The sequence below is a fragment of the Gracilinanus agilis genome, chromosome 4, assembly GCF_016433145.1.
Source record: "Gracilinanus agilis isolate LMUSP501 chromosome 4, AgileGrace, whole genome shotgun sequence".
Lineage (NCBI taxonomy): Eukaryota > Metazoa > Chordata > Mammalia > Didelphimorphia > Didelphidae > Gracilinanus > Gracilinanus agilis.
In genome coordinates, this window is record NC_058133.1 from 124829961 (window position 1) to 124844143 (window position 14183).

Sequence of the window (14183 nt, forward strand, 5' to 3'; positions counted from 1 at the left end):
AGGCCATTCATGTCTTCTTTTCTCTTTTTCTTCCATCACTCAGATGTCTCCCCTCACTGTCTCTCAGAGTTTAGGCTCTCCTTGTTAAGACAAGCTTCTTTCCATGCATGACTGATACTATTCAGTTCTGTCTTCTCCAGTATGTATATTGCCCTTTATGTCATCCATACTCTCATTGATTTTTAATCTCTTCTGACTAGTAACTGCTTTTCCCTGCTGCGTACAAATATGCCCATGTATCCCCTGTTGTAAAAAACAAAGCAAAACCCCAAAGAAAAATAACAATAAAACACTTGATCTGTCCATTTCTGCAGTGCTATTTTCCTATATCTCTACTCCATTTCATGACTAAAATCCTTGAGAAGGCCATCTACAATTGGAATTTCCACATTATTTCTTCACACAGGGCTAACTTTCTGGTCTGTCTTTTGACCTTATTGTTCAATTGAAATTTCTCTCTCCAATGTAAAAAATGATCTCAACCAATGAAGACCTTTTTTTCAATTTTCATCCTTATTGACCTCTGAAGCCTTTGACATGATTGAAGACCTTTTTTTCCTTGATCCTCTTTCCACTCTATTTTTTTTTCTTTTTGTGAAACTGTTAACTTCTGGTTCTCCTTCTAACTCTCTCTCTGTTCTTTCTCAGTTTCTTTGCCAGATCTTTAGGTTGTGATGCTGGGCCCTTCTTTTCTGCCTCTATAATACTTTGCTTCATGATCTCATAATAGGCTCCCATCAATTCATTTACCATCTTTAGGATGCTTAGATCTATTTATCAAGCCCTAACTTCTCTTCTGATCTTGTTATAGAAAAGGAGGATAGATAATGGCTTTGAAAGGTTGGATTGGATTTGGTGGGAGAGAGAGCACACTCTCACCCAGGGCCTCTGTGTAGGTGCTGCTGGCAAAAGGCTATGCCTCTCCTCTCCTGACAGGTTTGCTAAACTGAGCCTGTCAGCTATCCCCTTTTAACAGTTGCTGAGACAGGGAACCACTGAGAAGTTGTATTTGTAGTTAACCTCTCTAATTCCTCAGCCTGGGGTTGGAATAGATGTTGATAAGGGCTATTGATGCGCAGTTTGAATAAAGGTGAAGATCTGACTGCGTGACTGACTCCCCTTTCCAAGGGCTTAGATATATTGACCACTCAGGAAAGGTACTTGGTAATAAAATACTATATTTAAGTTTAGTTAGATGGGGTTAGGAACAAGGATAAGGATGGAGGATTTGGGAACCTTACTGCTAATAGTCTAAGCTAATGATCAAACTACTGGAGATTGCTAGATCAAGCAGAGACTGGAGGTTCTTTACCCTCTCACTAACTCTGGCCTGACTTGGCTGGAGCCAAGCCAAAGATTAGGGAAGGCTATTGATGATCTTTGAAAGACAGTGCCACTGTTCTTTCTCAGCTCTATTGACAATGATGGTGCTCTCTAACTCTCTCAGTAAGGCAAGTTGGGTTGCAGGTACAGACCTATCCTCCCTTGACCTCCCACCCCCCAAGTTCTGCTCCAGACTGAGCCAACTTGTGCTGTGCCTGGTGGGTATTTATAGGGTTAGCTCCAAATGACTTTTGCCCTGGCTCACGGCATCTGGGTACATTCCAAAGTGTTCAACTGCTGGTCTTGTTACTCAAAGGTGGTATCCATTTTGTCCCAGAAATCAATATAACAATCTCTAATCTTCCAACTCTAGATATTTACTGGATCTCTGGAATTCAATGTCTCAAAATGAACATATCTAAAACTGAGCCCATTTTCTATTCAACTGAAAAAGTCATCTTCCTAAAGTGCAGGTCTGATGATGTTATCACATCACTCCCTCCCCCTTTTAATAAACTCCAGTATCTCCCTATTGTCTTCAGGAAGAAATATAAAATTACATTTGGCTTTTAAACCCCTTTACAACATGGTCCCTTTCTACTTTTCAGTTTTCTTATATTTTGCTTCCTTCTCTGACTTTGCTATCCAGTGACACTTGTCTTATTGTTTGTTATCTAAGATAGTCTCCTGACACCATGCATTTTCATTGTCTGTCCACTATATCCAGAATATACACTCCTCCTGTCTACCTCCCACCTTCTTCCTTTGGCTTCCTTGTCAAATTCTCACCTTCTAAAAGAAGCTTTCTAGAACCCCTTAATGATTTCCTCTGAGATTACTTCTAGTTTATTCTGCATATATTTTTATGTATAGTTGTTTGCAAGTTGCCTCCCACATTAAATTGAGAATTCCTTATACTGATTGCTTGTCTCCTCTTACAGCATTAAATAGCCATAATCAATGCTGCAACTTTATGATCATCCTTGAAAAATGGAAGCATTTCCATGTACTCCATACTTTTCTGCTGTTACTCCCTCCCTTTCCTTTTGAGTCTTCTGTCTAGTATGTTTCATTGATCTTAAGCTGCCACATGACCTGGGCTTCCCACAGGACTTTATATTTAAAGTCAATGCCTAGACTGAACTGTCCTTAGGGATGCAATATCTCCCCTGCAGGTGCAGCTACAGATTCTCTATGTGCGTGTTGAGAGGTGGGAAATGGGAGGGAAGGAAGAAAGTCCAGGATTCCAAATACCAGGGCTAGTGCACTGGTCTTTAGTTATATTTTCTTTAACAACTATCCTGGATTGATATCTTTTAATTATATTCTTTCTGTTGTTGCTATTTTAATGCATTTGGGGGTATTTTTCAGGCTTATTTGAAGTTGTTTGAAACAGGCTGCATTCTAGGTTACCATTCATTCCATCATCTCCTCTCACTATGTAATAAACACCTTTTAAAAGGTACACAGAGCAACCATTGTGTGTGAAAAGAATCAGAAGACTCTGAAAAGTCTATATACATGCAGGTCACTAATAATGATATACAATATGGACAAAGTATACTCACTCATGGTGATGGGAATCAGGGGAATAGTGAACCATTCTCTTGTTACTTACTGGGCCAGATGTAGCAACCTGAAGAGATCAAACAAAACCAGAGAGAAGAAAAGAGTTATAAAAGAGTTTGTAAAGAGATAGTAAATAATGGGAGACTACAGGACATCTAAAATAGATAAAATAACACAGAAGAAAATGTTCTAAAAAAGGTTTTCAGAATCTAATGCATAACTACTGAATGAAAGCCTGACCATTCCCATATGCTGGGTATTTACTGTTTTGTGGCTTACAGGATAGCAGTTTGTGACTATTTTTAAAAGTACATTTTAAAATAATGTTTTATAATATTCAGAACTAAACCATTGGTCTTTTTATTTGAGAGCATTGTTCCACTGCTCATATATTTAACTTTATTTGAAAAAAAATGGTTTTATTTAATTAGGTTTTTGTTGACCACCTTGTATTTTATAGAACTATATACATAGTTCATTTATAAATATAAGTAACTCCTGTTATAATGCACACATTTAAATGCATACACTAGCTTAAATCATCAAATATGTTCTTTTTTACATATTAAAAAAGCTAAGAAATAATGTACATTATCTTCCCACTTACAGAAAGCAAAATATGTTTCACAAACAAAAAGAAAGCTTTATTTCCCTATTCACAGACTCAAATCAAGGGATAGGATCAATTTAGAATTAGAATGCCCTCTGATTACTTAATTCACTTCTTGCATTCTTGGAGAACCTTTTACATCTTATTAATTAGAAAGATTTGTGAGATCCTCACATTCAAAATCTAGAAATATTAATATTGTACAATGTAATGAATAAGTTCACCCTCAGTCTATCAGAGTACATGCCTGCAAGTATGGACACTATCAAAATACTGTGAGTTTCTAGTTTTGTCTGCTATACTCAGGCCAACATCCTATAAATATAGAAGTGCCACTTAAAATACAGGATTTAAGAAGGTATGGTGATGCAGCAGACAGCTTAAAAAATTAAAGAATCCATGACTGCAATGATACTGTCTTTCATTTGGGTAAAAAATTAGAGATGGTAAAGAGGCTCTGAAATTCCACGAAACTAAAACATTTTAAATATTTACTGCTGCTGATGCTAATAAACAAATGGTTACTTGAGAATCATAGGTAAACATGTGGCTGAACTCCAGGACTACCTCCAATGCTCATCTCAAAATGAGGTTTTCATGCTATTCCAGGGGGTATCCCTGGCATACAGTAATCCATTTTCTACACTGTGGCTGTGAGAAAAGCCAACCGGGCCTATGTCATGCTTTGTTAGAGGTTCATGATCACATTATCTCATGGTGGACCTGACACTTTTATTCAGTTTACAGTATGTTCTGTGTACAGGCAACTTATTTCCTTTGCCAGGGCTGCTGACAACCTTTTCCACACTATATTAATCTTGTTTACTGACTTTATCTTGGTACAAATATCAGAAAACTGAACTTTTTATCTCATGGAAAAATAAACAACATGTTGACAGAGGCAGAAGCTATTTTCTGGACTCAAATTGCTTGTTTACCTGCAGCAATACTTATGGAAAAATAAGTCTTGATCTGGCTTGAAATACATAATCCAAAATTTAATAAATGAAGAAATCTCACATGAACCCATGTGATAAATTGCCAGGTGAAACAATATATCTGAACATAATACCACTGAATTTGTAACTAATTTACACAATAATATAAATGTAAGCTTTCAATCTAGTCACAAACAATCAGATGGTGAATTTCTCAGATTTTCTCATAAATATCTCCAAGTTCATTTCAATTGGAAAAAATCCACAAAAAGATTTATAGCAACAAATGAACAATTTTAAATATTTCTATATACCTGATGCTCTTATAGGGCTTTTTGCCACAGTAGATTGGAATAATACTATACTGTTATTTTAAATTCAGTTTTGACAACAATCAACTCACAAGCATTTATTATACCCTACTATGTGTTAGGTATTGTGCTAAGTTCTGTGATACAAAGAAAGGCAAAAACATTCCATGCCCATTATAATTCTCTATTAATGGAGTGTGTGTGTGTGTGTGTGTGTGTTTTCAAATAGCCATACAATCAGTGATGGAATTCCTGAGGAAAGCCACAAAGAGACAGGTAGGAAATGCTTTTGCAGTTGGAATTTAGGTCAGTTTCAGGGTTCCATCAAGCAAAATTCAGGCAGATGGAATTTCATGTACTTGAAAATACAAGATTATTATCTCTAAAATGTAGAATATGTGGAAGATAATAAAGAGGAAGGAAATTGCAAAGGTAGAAATTGGCCATCTCTGAAGAGCTTTAAAAGTCAATTTGAATTGGGTATGGTAAGGTATTCCCATATTCCCCACTTTGAGTTCAGAAGTTCTGAGTTGGAGAAGAGCTAAAACCAATTTGATGCCTGCACTAAGTCTAGCACCAAATTTAATGATATAATTAAATTTAAATAATTAAACTATTACTTCATCTATATGGGTAACTAAGAGAGAATGGAAAGGACAGCCATGAGAGTTCATAAACTAGATCAGGACATGATTTGTTAGCTATAGGATAAAGAATGTATCCTTTGAAATGGTACTGATCTGAAGTCTGTTATGATGAGGAACTTTAAGAAATTCTTTAATATGTGCTGGGAATCAGATTCTATTTACTTAAACGTATGAAATTCTACCAAAAAGCATAATTAGATTTCAGTGTACTATAAACTTTCAACATGTTGACCAAAAGAATTTTAGAAGCATGTAAAACCTTTAGCTTTTTATAATAAATAAAATAAAATGAGGAAGAAAAAAGCAACTGGGATTACTTTTTACCTTACTAAAACAAACAATATACCAAAATCTAACAAATGAAAATTTGAAGTTAATAGTGGGGCACAATGATGTACTGGAAAGAAAACTGGATTTGCAAAAAATGAAAACTGAATTTAAATGCTTAGTTTCCCCCTCATCTGAAAAATGAGGAGACTAAAGTATATGACTTCTAAGGTCCTTTCTCTACCTAAATCCTATGATCCTAAAATAAGTAGAAGGGATTTATGGTACAAAAGTATCCTCTGCTTTAAAAACAATTTAAAGCATTATTCTTTGAAAGAGTTTAAAGAGTCTTAAGGAGACTAACACTGTTGGGTATAAAAGTATATCCTCTGAGGCCTAGTCACAAAACGTTCTTTTTCTATTACTCCTATAGCAGGGGAAAAGGGCAGGGCAAAAGGGATACAAGAGAGGTACATGACAAGTAACAGAATACCTTAAATTTTTCAAAGGATCTCTCATTGAAAGTTCATGTTGTCACCTAGACAACTAATATATAATAATAAAAAAATGAATTGAATGATCTATAGAACACTAAAATCAAAAAAGATCTATTTTAGTATCAGATAAAATTATTAATTTCTAGTGCATAGTACAGTGCAGTGAGATGTTTTGATTTTCTTCAAAAGGAGATAATTTTTTTCTGAGGAAATACTAACAATTAATAAATTTATTTCCTTTGACTATATAGGCAGAGGAATACTCAATCCTGTAAATATTATCAAGCAAAAACTAACTATATTTGGTAAGAACAGATGAAAAAACAGATATTTTGTTAGGGAAATAATTACAATCTAATCCTAGCTGTTTGCTATTGCTGTGGAGACAACTATTTATATAATTATCTATCATTTATTGTGAAACTAATTTTATATATTAGATCATATACTCTCCTAGACACAAGCACTACATTTTCTAGTAATAAGATTTGATTAAAATTTTTTTCAATACTAATTCCATAATCCATATCACAAACTATTTGTCTCATAATCTCAACTGAAGAAAATCTAGTTGGTGATATTCAGATTACATAGTTTTAAGATTCAGAATAAGAAAATTTTATTATTTGACTTAGTTTCTAAAGTGAAACCAATTATTTTAGTACGTGAAATAAAAAGACAACATGCAGAAAGTTTCTTGTACTATAGAATTAAAAAACAAACACACATTAAAGTACCAATCCCAATAAACAGGTATTTATAATGGAAAAAGAAACACATTTAAACACAATAGCAACAACATAACTATGATTCTTAAGTTCTATAATTATCAATTTATAAAAAAAATTAGTCAAATGTCATTAAAGGAAAAAATCTATTCTTTACAGTTTATTAGCTCTGTTAAAAGAAATGCCATATTATCCTCAGTTTTATAACTTTCCTCACAAAATTGGCAGAAACAACTTCCTTTACATAACTATTCCTATTTACTAACCAAATTCTCTGAGGCTTCATCTTAGAGACATTATTTCTGACTGTCTTTTCCTTTAATCTTCTTCATCTCCAACCTACTCTTTTGCAACCAGGAAAATGAACAAATAATTACCCAAATCTGGCCAAATTTTATAAGAAAAAAAATTTAAAATAAAGGAATAATAAGCTATATAAATGTTGGGTAGTTTTCAATTTGAATTTACAATTTACATGTTTTAGTTAAGTAAAAAAGTACCATGCAGACATCCTTCTTTTTTTCATCCAACAATAAGTCTTTCCTCATCTCCTTATGTCTGATTTTCTATTATAATTTTATTTACCTTTCAAATGCACTCTTGCTTTAGTGTCTACCACTGATAATCACGGAAGATAATGGGCTTCTATTCCTAAGAAAGTTTTCCTTGAATAGGCTTTAGGTTTCCATAATACAACTACTGTACAACTAGGATGCATGGAGTATTCAGAGAAGACTAACACCTTTCACTCAACTCTCACCTGGTGCTTCTAGGATTTATAGTATGCCCAGCAGCCAAACCAGGTTGATGGTAATCAAAAGAGCTTAGATAATTTAGGGGGATGTCTACCCAAAGTATGTGAAAACCTCCCCTGGCAGAATGGGTTGATGAGAATAATTTGTTTTAATGGCCACGAAAGAGACTAAAGTAGGAGCTATGATGCAGTTAGAGCTTGGTCAGACATTGAATATACCAATTTCATCCACTACATCTTGGGTCACTGCTAGTCATTCTGACTCCTGTCTTACTACTACTAGATTTTGATGACTGGAAGAAAGAGTGAGGTAGATGATGACTTTATTCAATTCTGACTCACTTAGATCCAATTCACTCTCAAACCAAGATGTCATCCCATAAATCACTGGTACTCTTACAAATGAAAGATGACTAACACAAAACTCACAAGTACTCCATCAATGACTCTGCAAATTTGCTAAAATCCAGAAGTTTGCTGTTTCTTCTTATAATTCCTTTTTTTTTTTAACATTTATTAGTATTCATTTTTTAGAAAAGTTAACATGGTTACATGATTTATGCTCCTACTTTCCCCTTCACCCCTCACCCTTCCTCCACCCAGGGCCAGTTTGCATTTCCACTGGTTTTAACATGTGTCATTGATCAAGACCTATTTCCAAATTGATGATCTTTGCATTGGTGTGGTAGTTTCAAATCAAAATCCCCAATCATGACCACCTCAACCCATGTGTTCAAGCAGCTGCTTTTCTTCTGTGTTTCCACTCCTGTAGTTCTTCCTCTGAATGTGTGTAGGGTTCTTTTCCATAAATCCCTCAGAATTGTCCTGGGTCATTGCTTTGCTGCTAGTACAGATGTCCATTACACTCTATTTTACCACAGTGTATTGGTCTCTGTGTACAATGTTCTTCTGGCTCTGCTCCATCCGCTCTGCATCAATTCCTGGAGGTCTTTCCAGTTCATATGGAATTCCTCCAGTTTATTATTCCTTTGAGCACAATAGTATTGCATCACCAGCATATACCACAATTTGTTCAGCCATTCCCCAATTGAAGGACATACCCTCCTTTTCCAGTTTTTTGCCACCACAAAAAGTGTAGCTTTAAATATTTTCGTACAAGTCTGTTTAACTATGATCTCTTTGGGGTACAAACCCAACAATGGTATGGCTGGATCAAAGGGCAGGCATTCCTTATAACCCTTTGAGCATAGTTCCAAATTGCCATCCAGAATGATTAGATCAGTTCACACCTCTACCAGCAATGCACTAATGTCCCAATTTTGCCACATCCCCTCCAACATTCATTACTCTCCCCTTCTATCATTTTAGCCAATCTGTTAGGTGTGAGGTGATATCTCAGAGTTGTTTTGATTTGCATTTCTCTAATTATTAGAGATTTATAACACTTTCTCATGTGCTTATTGATACTTTTGATTTCTTTATCTGAAAATTGCCTATTCATGCCTCTTGACCATCAACAAGAATCATATGCAATGGGGATAAATTAGAAGGCTTCCCAATAAGATGAGGAGTGAAACAAGGATGCCCATTATCACCTCCATTATTCAACATAGTACTAAAAACACTAGCAGTAGCAATTAGAGAAGAAAAAGAAATTGAAGGTATCAAAATAGGCAATGAGGAGACTAAGCTATCACTCTTTGCAGATGATATGATGGTATACTTAAAAAATCCTAGGGAATCAACTAAGAAGCTGGTAGAAATAATCAACAACTTTAGCAAAGTTGCAGGATACAAAATAAATGCACATAAATCTATATTTCTATATATCTCCAACACATCACAGCAGTAAGAGGCAGAAAGAGAAACACCATTTAAAATCACCCTAGACAATATAAAATACTTAGGAATCTATCTACCAAAACAAACACAGCAATTATACCAAAACAACTACAAAATACTTTCCAAACAAATAAAACTAGATCTAAACAATGGGAAAAATATTGATTGCTCATGGGTAGGGCAAGCTAACATAATAAAAATGACCATTCTACCCAAATTAATTTACCTATTTAGCACCATACCTATCAAACTACCAAGAAACTTTTTTTACTGAATTAGGAAAAACTATAACAAATTTCATTTGGAATAACAAAAGACCAAGAATATCAAGAGAAATAATGAAATAAATGTGAAGGAAGGGGGCCTAGCAGTACCAGATATTAAACTATACTATAAAGCAGCAGACATCAAAACAATATGGTACTGGCTAAGAGACAGAAGGGAGGATCAGTGGAATAGACTTGGGGTAAGTGACATCAGCAAGACAGTGTATGATAAACCCAAAGAGCCCAACTTTTGGGACATGAATCCACTATTTGACAAAATCTGTTGGGAAATTTGGGAGACAATATGGGAAAGATTAGGTTTAGATCAACATCTCACACCCTACAGGAAGATAAATTCAGAATGGGTGAATGACTTGAATATAAAGAGGGAAACTATAAATAAGTTAAGTGAACACAGAATAGTATACTTGTCAGATCTTTGGGAAAGGAAAGATTTTAAAACCAAGCAAGAGTTAGAGAAAATTACAAAATGTAAAATAAATGGTTTTGATTATATTAAACTAAAAAGCTTTTGTACAAACAAAAACAATGTAGTCAAAATCAGAAGGGAAACAACAAATTGGGAAAAAATCTTTATAACAAAAAACTCTGACAGGGGTCTAATTACTCAAATATATAAGGAGTTAAAACAATTGTATAAAAAATCAAGCCATTCTGTACTTCTTTTAAATGAAATACATTTTAAAATAATTGGAGGCTCTAAATGAGGCCCCAAATGAGGCCCCCATAGAGTGTTCAGTGAATATGAGATGAATCTATATAAGTGACAAGAAAAGTCAACAGAACAGGCTCAAAGATATGATTCAAAACCTTGATATACATTTCCAGTAATAGATAATTTAAAATTTTGCCTGTGTGAAACTCAAATTAACAGAAAGATAGCTACTTTATAAATTATTTTTAGCCTAAGAAATTTCACTATTTGTGAATGGGGTGGGGGAATCATATTTTTTCCTTTTGTTTATATGCAGAAAATACATAGATCCTTACTAAAAATTTTTTTTTACTAATCCTTTGGCAAAATGAATAAAAGAAAGCCATAATAATACCCCATTCCTTTTTTTAAATAATTTTATTTTTTAGAAAACAATTTTTTCATGTTTACATGATTCATGTTCTTACTCTCTCCCCCAACAGCCCCAATAGCCAACACCCATTTCCACTGATTTCTTCATGTGTTATTGATCAAGACCTACACAATACTCCATTCCTAAAAATGAAGGCTTACAATCTGTAACTGTAGTTAGCAGTGTTTTGTGTATACTTAACATGCTTCATTCATTCATTCTTTCGATTCTCATATTTAATGAACGACATGAAAGGTTAGAATTAAATCTAGACTAAAGTAAAAAAAAAAATTCAACCTCAAAAATCCAAAATATAGGGCTAGATCACTTAAAGAATTTCAGTGTTGGGGAATTTTCTACTGTATCAAAATTTTTAGCCATTCAGGTAGGAATTTTATATAATGTTGATCTAAAATCTTTAACTTCCATACAATACTTCTAGGTGTGTCTTGCAGGAATAAGCGAACATCTAATTCTTCAAATAACTGAAGTCCTAAGTTCCTTTAATTGGCCTTCAAGGGTAGCTTTAAGTCAGTTGTTTTGTTTTGTCAATGTCCCTTCCGAACTATAGCACTTTCTAGAGCTGTTCTCAGTAATTTTAGATGTGGACTGACATCTAAAGGGAAGAGTGGAACTACCACCTCCTGGGCATGAGATTACTATTAATGAAGCTTACAATTGCATTAGCTATTTTGGCAATATATTAAATGACAAACTTAGATTTTAAACGCAGTCTATTAGAAGTCCTAGCTATTTTTCCAATGATCTGCTCTGAAGCTGCACTTTTTCCATTCTGTTCTTAGGGTATAAAAACCAAAATCAAGCTACACATAATTATATGATATTGCATTGATTTCAATTAAGTTTTAACTGTTTATAGTCAATATACTATTTCAGGTTATGGAAATAATTTTGGATCCAAATCTGCAGATGTGATGACATATTATGAGTGCCAGGGATATATGGACATACATAAAACAGTCATTTCCCTCAAGAAGTTTAAATTCTGCCAGCCAAGAGTATATATACATGTAAGTTTAGGCACATACAAACTATATCTTAAATTAATCCAAGGTCAGCTTGGATTATTTTTAATTAATCCTTTCAGGTGTATATCAGGTATAAATCAAATCACTAACGAAAAATATTGTACAGAATAAAGTCCTAAGGTATTCCACTTGACACCTCTTTCTAGGTTGTCATAAATCTATTAATCAAGAATGAGTTCTGTCAGGCAACCAGTTCTGAACCTATTAATTTTCTCTCCATATAATACTGTGAAACTTTCAAATGTCTTTTATACAAAGTTCACAAATACCATGTTTCTCAAGTCTATGGTCTTAATCCTGGTCCTAAATAAATAAATTTAGCATAAACCAATTAAAAAAAGGAATATATGTTACTCTAGTATGACTCATCTGTAATGAACCCATGTTGTTTCATAATGCTTACCTCTTTCCTTTTTAAGTACTCATTAGCTATCTCTTGGCTTATCACAGTGCTTGGCACCTTGTAAATCATTAATATATTGACAAACATCTGTGATAATCCATTTTATAATTTCATCAAGAATAAACATCAAGTTCAATGCCCTAAGTATTCAGTACATTTGTTGATTTCCAGTCTAACAGCACTGTTCTGATTCATTATAATTTCTTAGAAAAGACCAATAATGAATCAGGAGTCATAGGTGGAAGGTTTTCTTCTTTTTACAAACTATTCTAGGATTTATTTTGAGACAACTACATGAACTCTTACCACATCTTCACTTAATCTTATTCTTTTATCTTTGTTTTACCCTTCCCAGTCTGAAAAGTTTTTGATAAAGAAAACAAAGATATGGGTCTAAGAATTTCTATGGTTTAATTATCACATTCCTTTGCCCATCACAGGCAGGGATCACTTTTCCCCAATGTAATTTTGTAAGCTGGGAAGTGTCTGAAGCCATATTTGAACATAGGCAGGACCTCTGTCTTTAGACCTGATTCTCCATCTACTGAGCTACCCTCAAACTCATTTAGAAAAAAAAAGAATATATATATATATATATATATATATATATATGGCATGTCAAAACCCTCAGCCCATAATGGATCTTTGTCATCCTAATATTTTTGAAGGGACTTGTTACAATTTTGTATTTTGAATTCTTACTTGTCCTGGTTCCCATCTTTTGTATTTAAAATTGGAATCTGTTTACACATTTTTCCACTTCCAATACAAACGTCTTTCTACCTCAATGGACTCAATTATGATCATGTAATCAGAATTTCATTCTTGAGAATGTTCCTTACCTCTTGGGGCAACTTTTCTTTTAATGTCTTAGATGATAGGACTCAAACTCTTAGAAATCCATTCTGCCTATTATAAAATACAGGATATGAGCCAAACTATTATAAACTTTAGAATGGAACAATCATTGACTTAAAAGGTTTTGTCATCTTTGCTTTATCACCTAGTTCCATCTACCTAGAAGGAGGTAGAGAAGGGTAGTCTTCTTCACCTCTTCTTCCACTACCTTAAATATAAGAATATTATCAGTATAAATGACTTTTTCAACTTCTTTGATTTTTGAAGAGAGGGTCTCTAGGCCAGATAATTGAAATTCCCCATTAAAGTGATAAGCTAATTTTCTGTGAGCTTTGAAAACTATCAGGAACTCACCATCCAACTCTTAATTTCAAAACTTGTGTTTAATTAACAGTATACTGCCTCTTTCCATCTTTTTGATTCTCATATCAATGCCCTCTTCTTGGCTTCTTCTCTCAGGCTCTTGATTTATTTCATCATTTAATATAATTTTGATATATTATTACTATTCTTTTCCTAGTTCATCTATTCCTTTTTTAAAAACTTTCCTTGGAATCTATAAGGATGATATTAGAAAATAATTATTTTCTATTTATTATATATAATAATTATTATTTATTAGTTTAGAGATAAGAAGCAAAGAAGCTGGCTTGAGAAAGAATTGGAGTTTCAAATAGATCTGAGAGAGAGTGTTAATTTCAACTGTCGGCAGTTATAACTGCTATTCTATGACAATTACATGCTCTGGGTGTGGCATTCTGAGAGTTGGCATCTGGCAGTCTACAGAGCCACACACAGGTTCTTTCTCTCTCAGGGCTAGAGAAGGTAACATCTTTGGCTCTATCTCTGACTGAGTGAAAAACTTGAAGGAGGGGAGTGTTTTCTTTTCCAACTTGGGAAACACTATTCATTTATCTGTTACTGTTTATAGATTGGTTATACTCTGAAAAGACCAAACAAAAGGTGCTCTTTGGTGTGGTAAGGCTCAGAGTCCTAACTTGATTCTTGTTGAGACTCAACCAGCTAGCCTTGGTTATCTTTATAACTTAAAGGCGAAGTTAAGAGTTAGAGT

General features: G+C 34.0%; 1 protein-coding gene across 1 annotated transcript in view; it reads right to left on the reverse strand.

The window, feature by feature from the left end:
• Nucleotides 1-14183, reverse strand: part of GPATCH2 (G-patch domain containing 2) — a 302311-nt gene that overhangs the window by 111584 nt on the left and 176544 nt on the right. The window contains exon 6 of the mRNA XM_044673708.1: nucleotides 2892-2959. Within this exon, the coding sequence (XP_044529643.1) occupies nucleotides 2892-2959 (68 nt within the window). The remainder of the gene's footprint in view (nucleotides 1-2891; nucleotides 2960-14183) is intronic.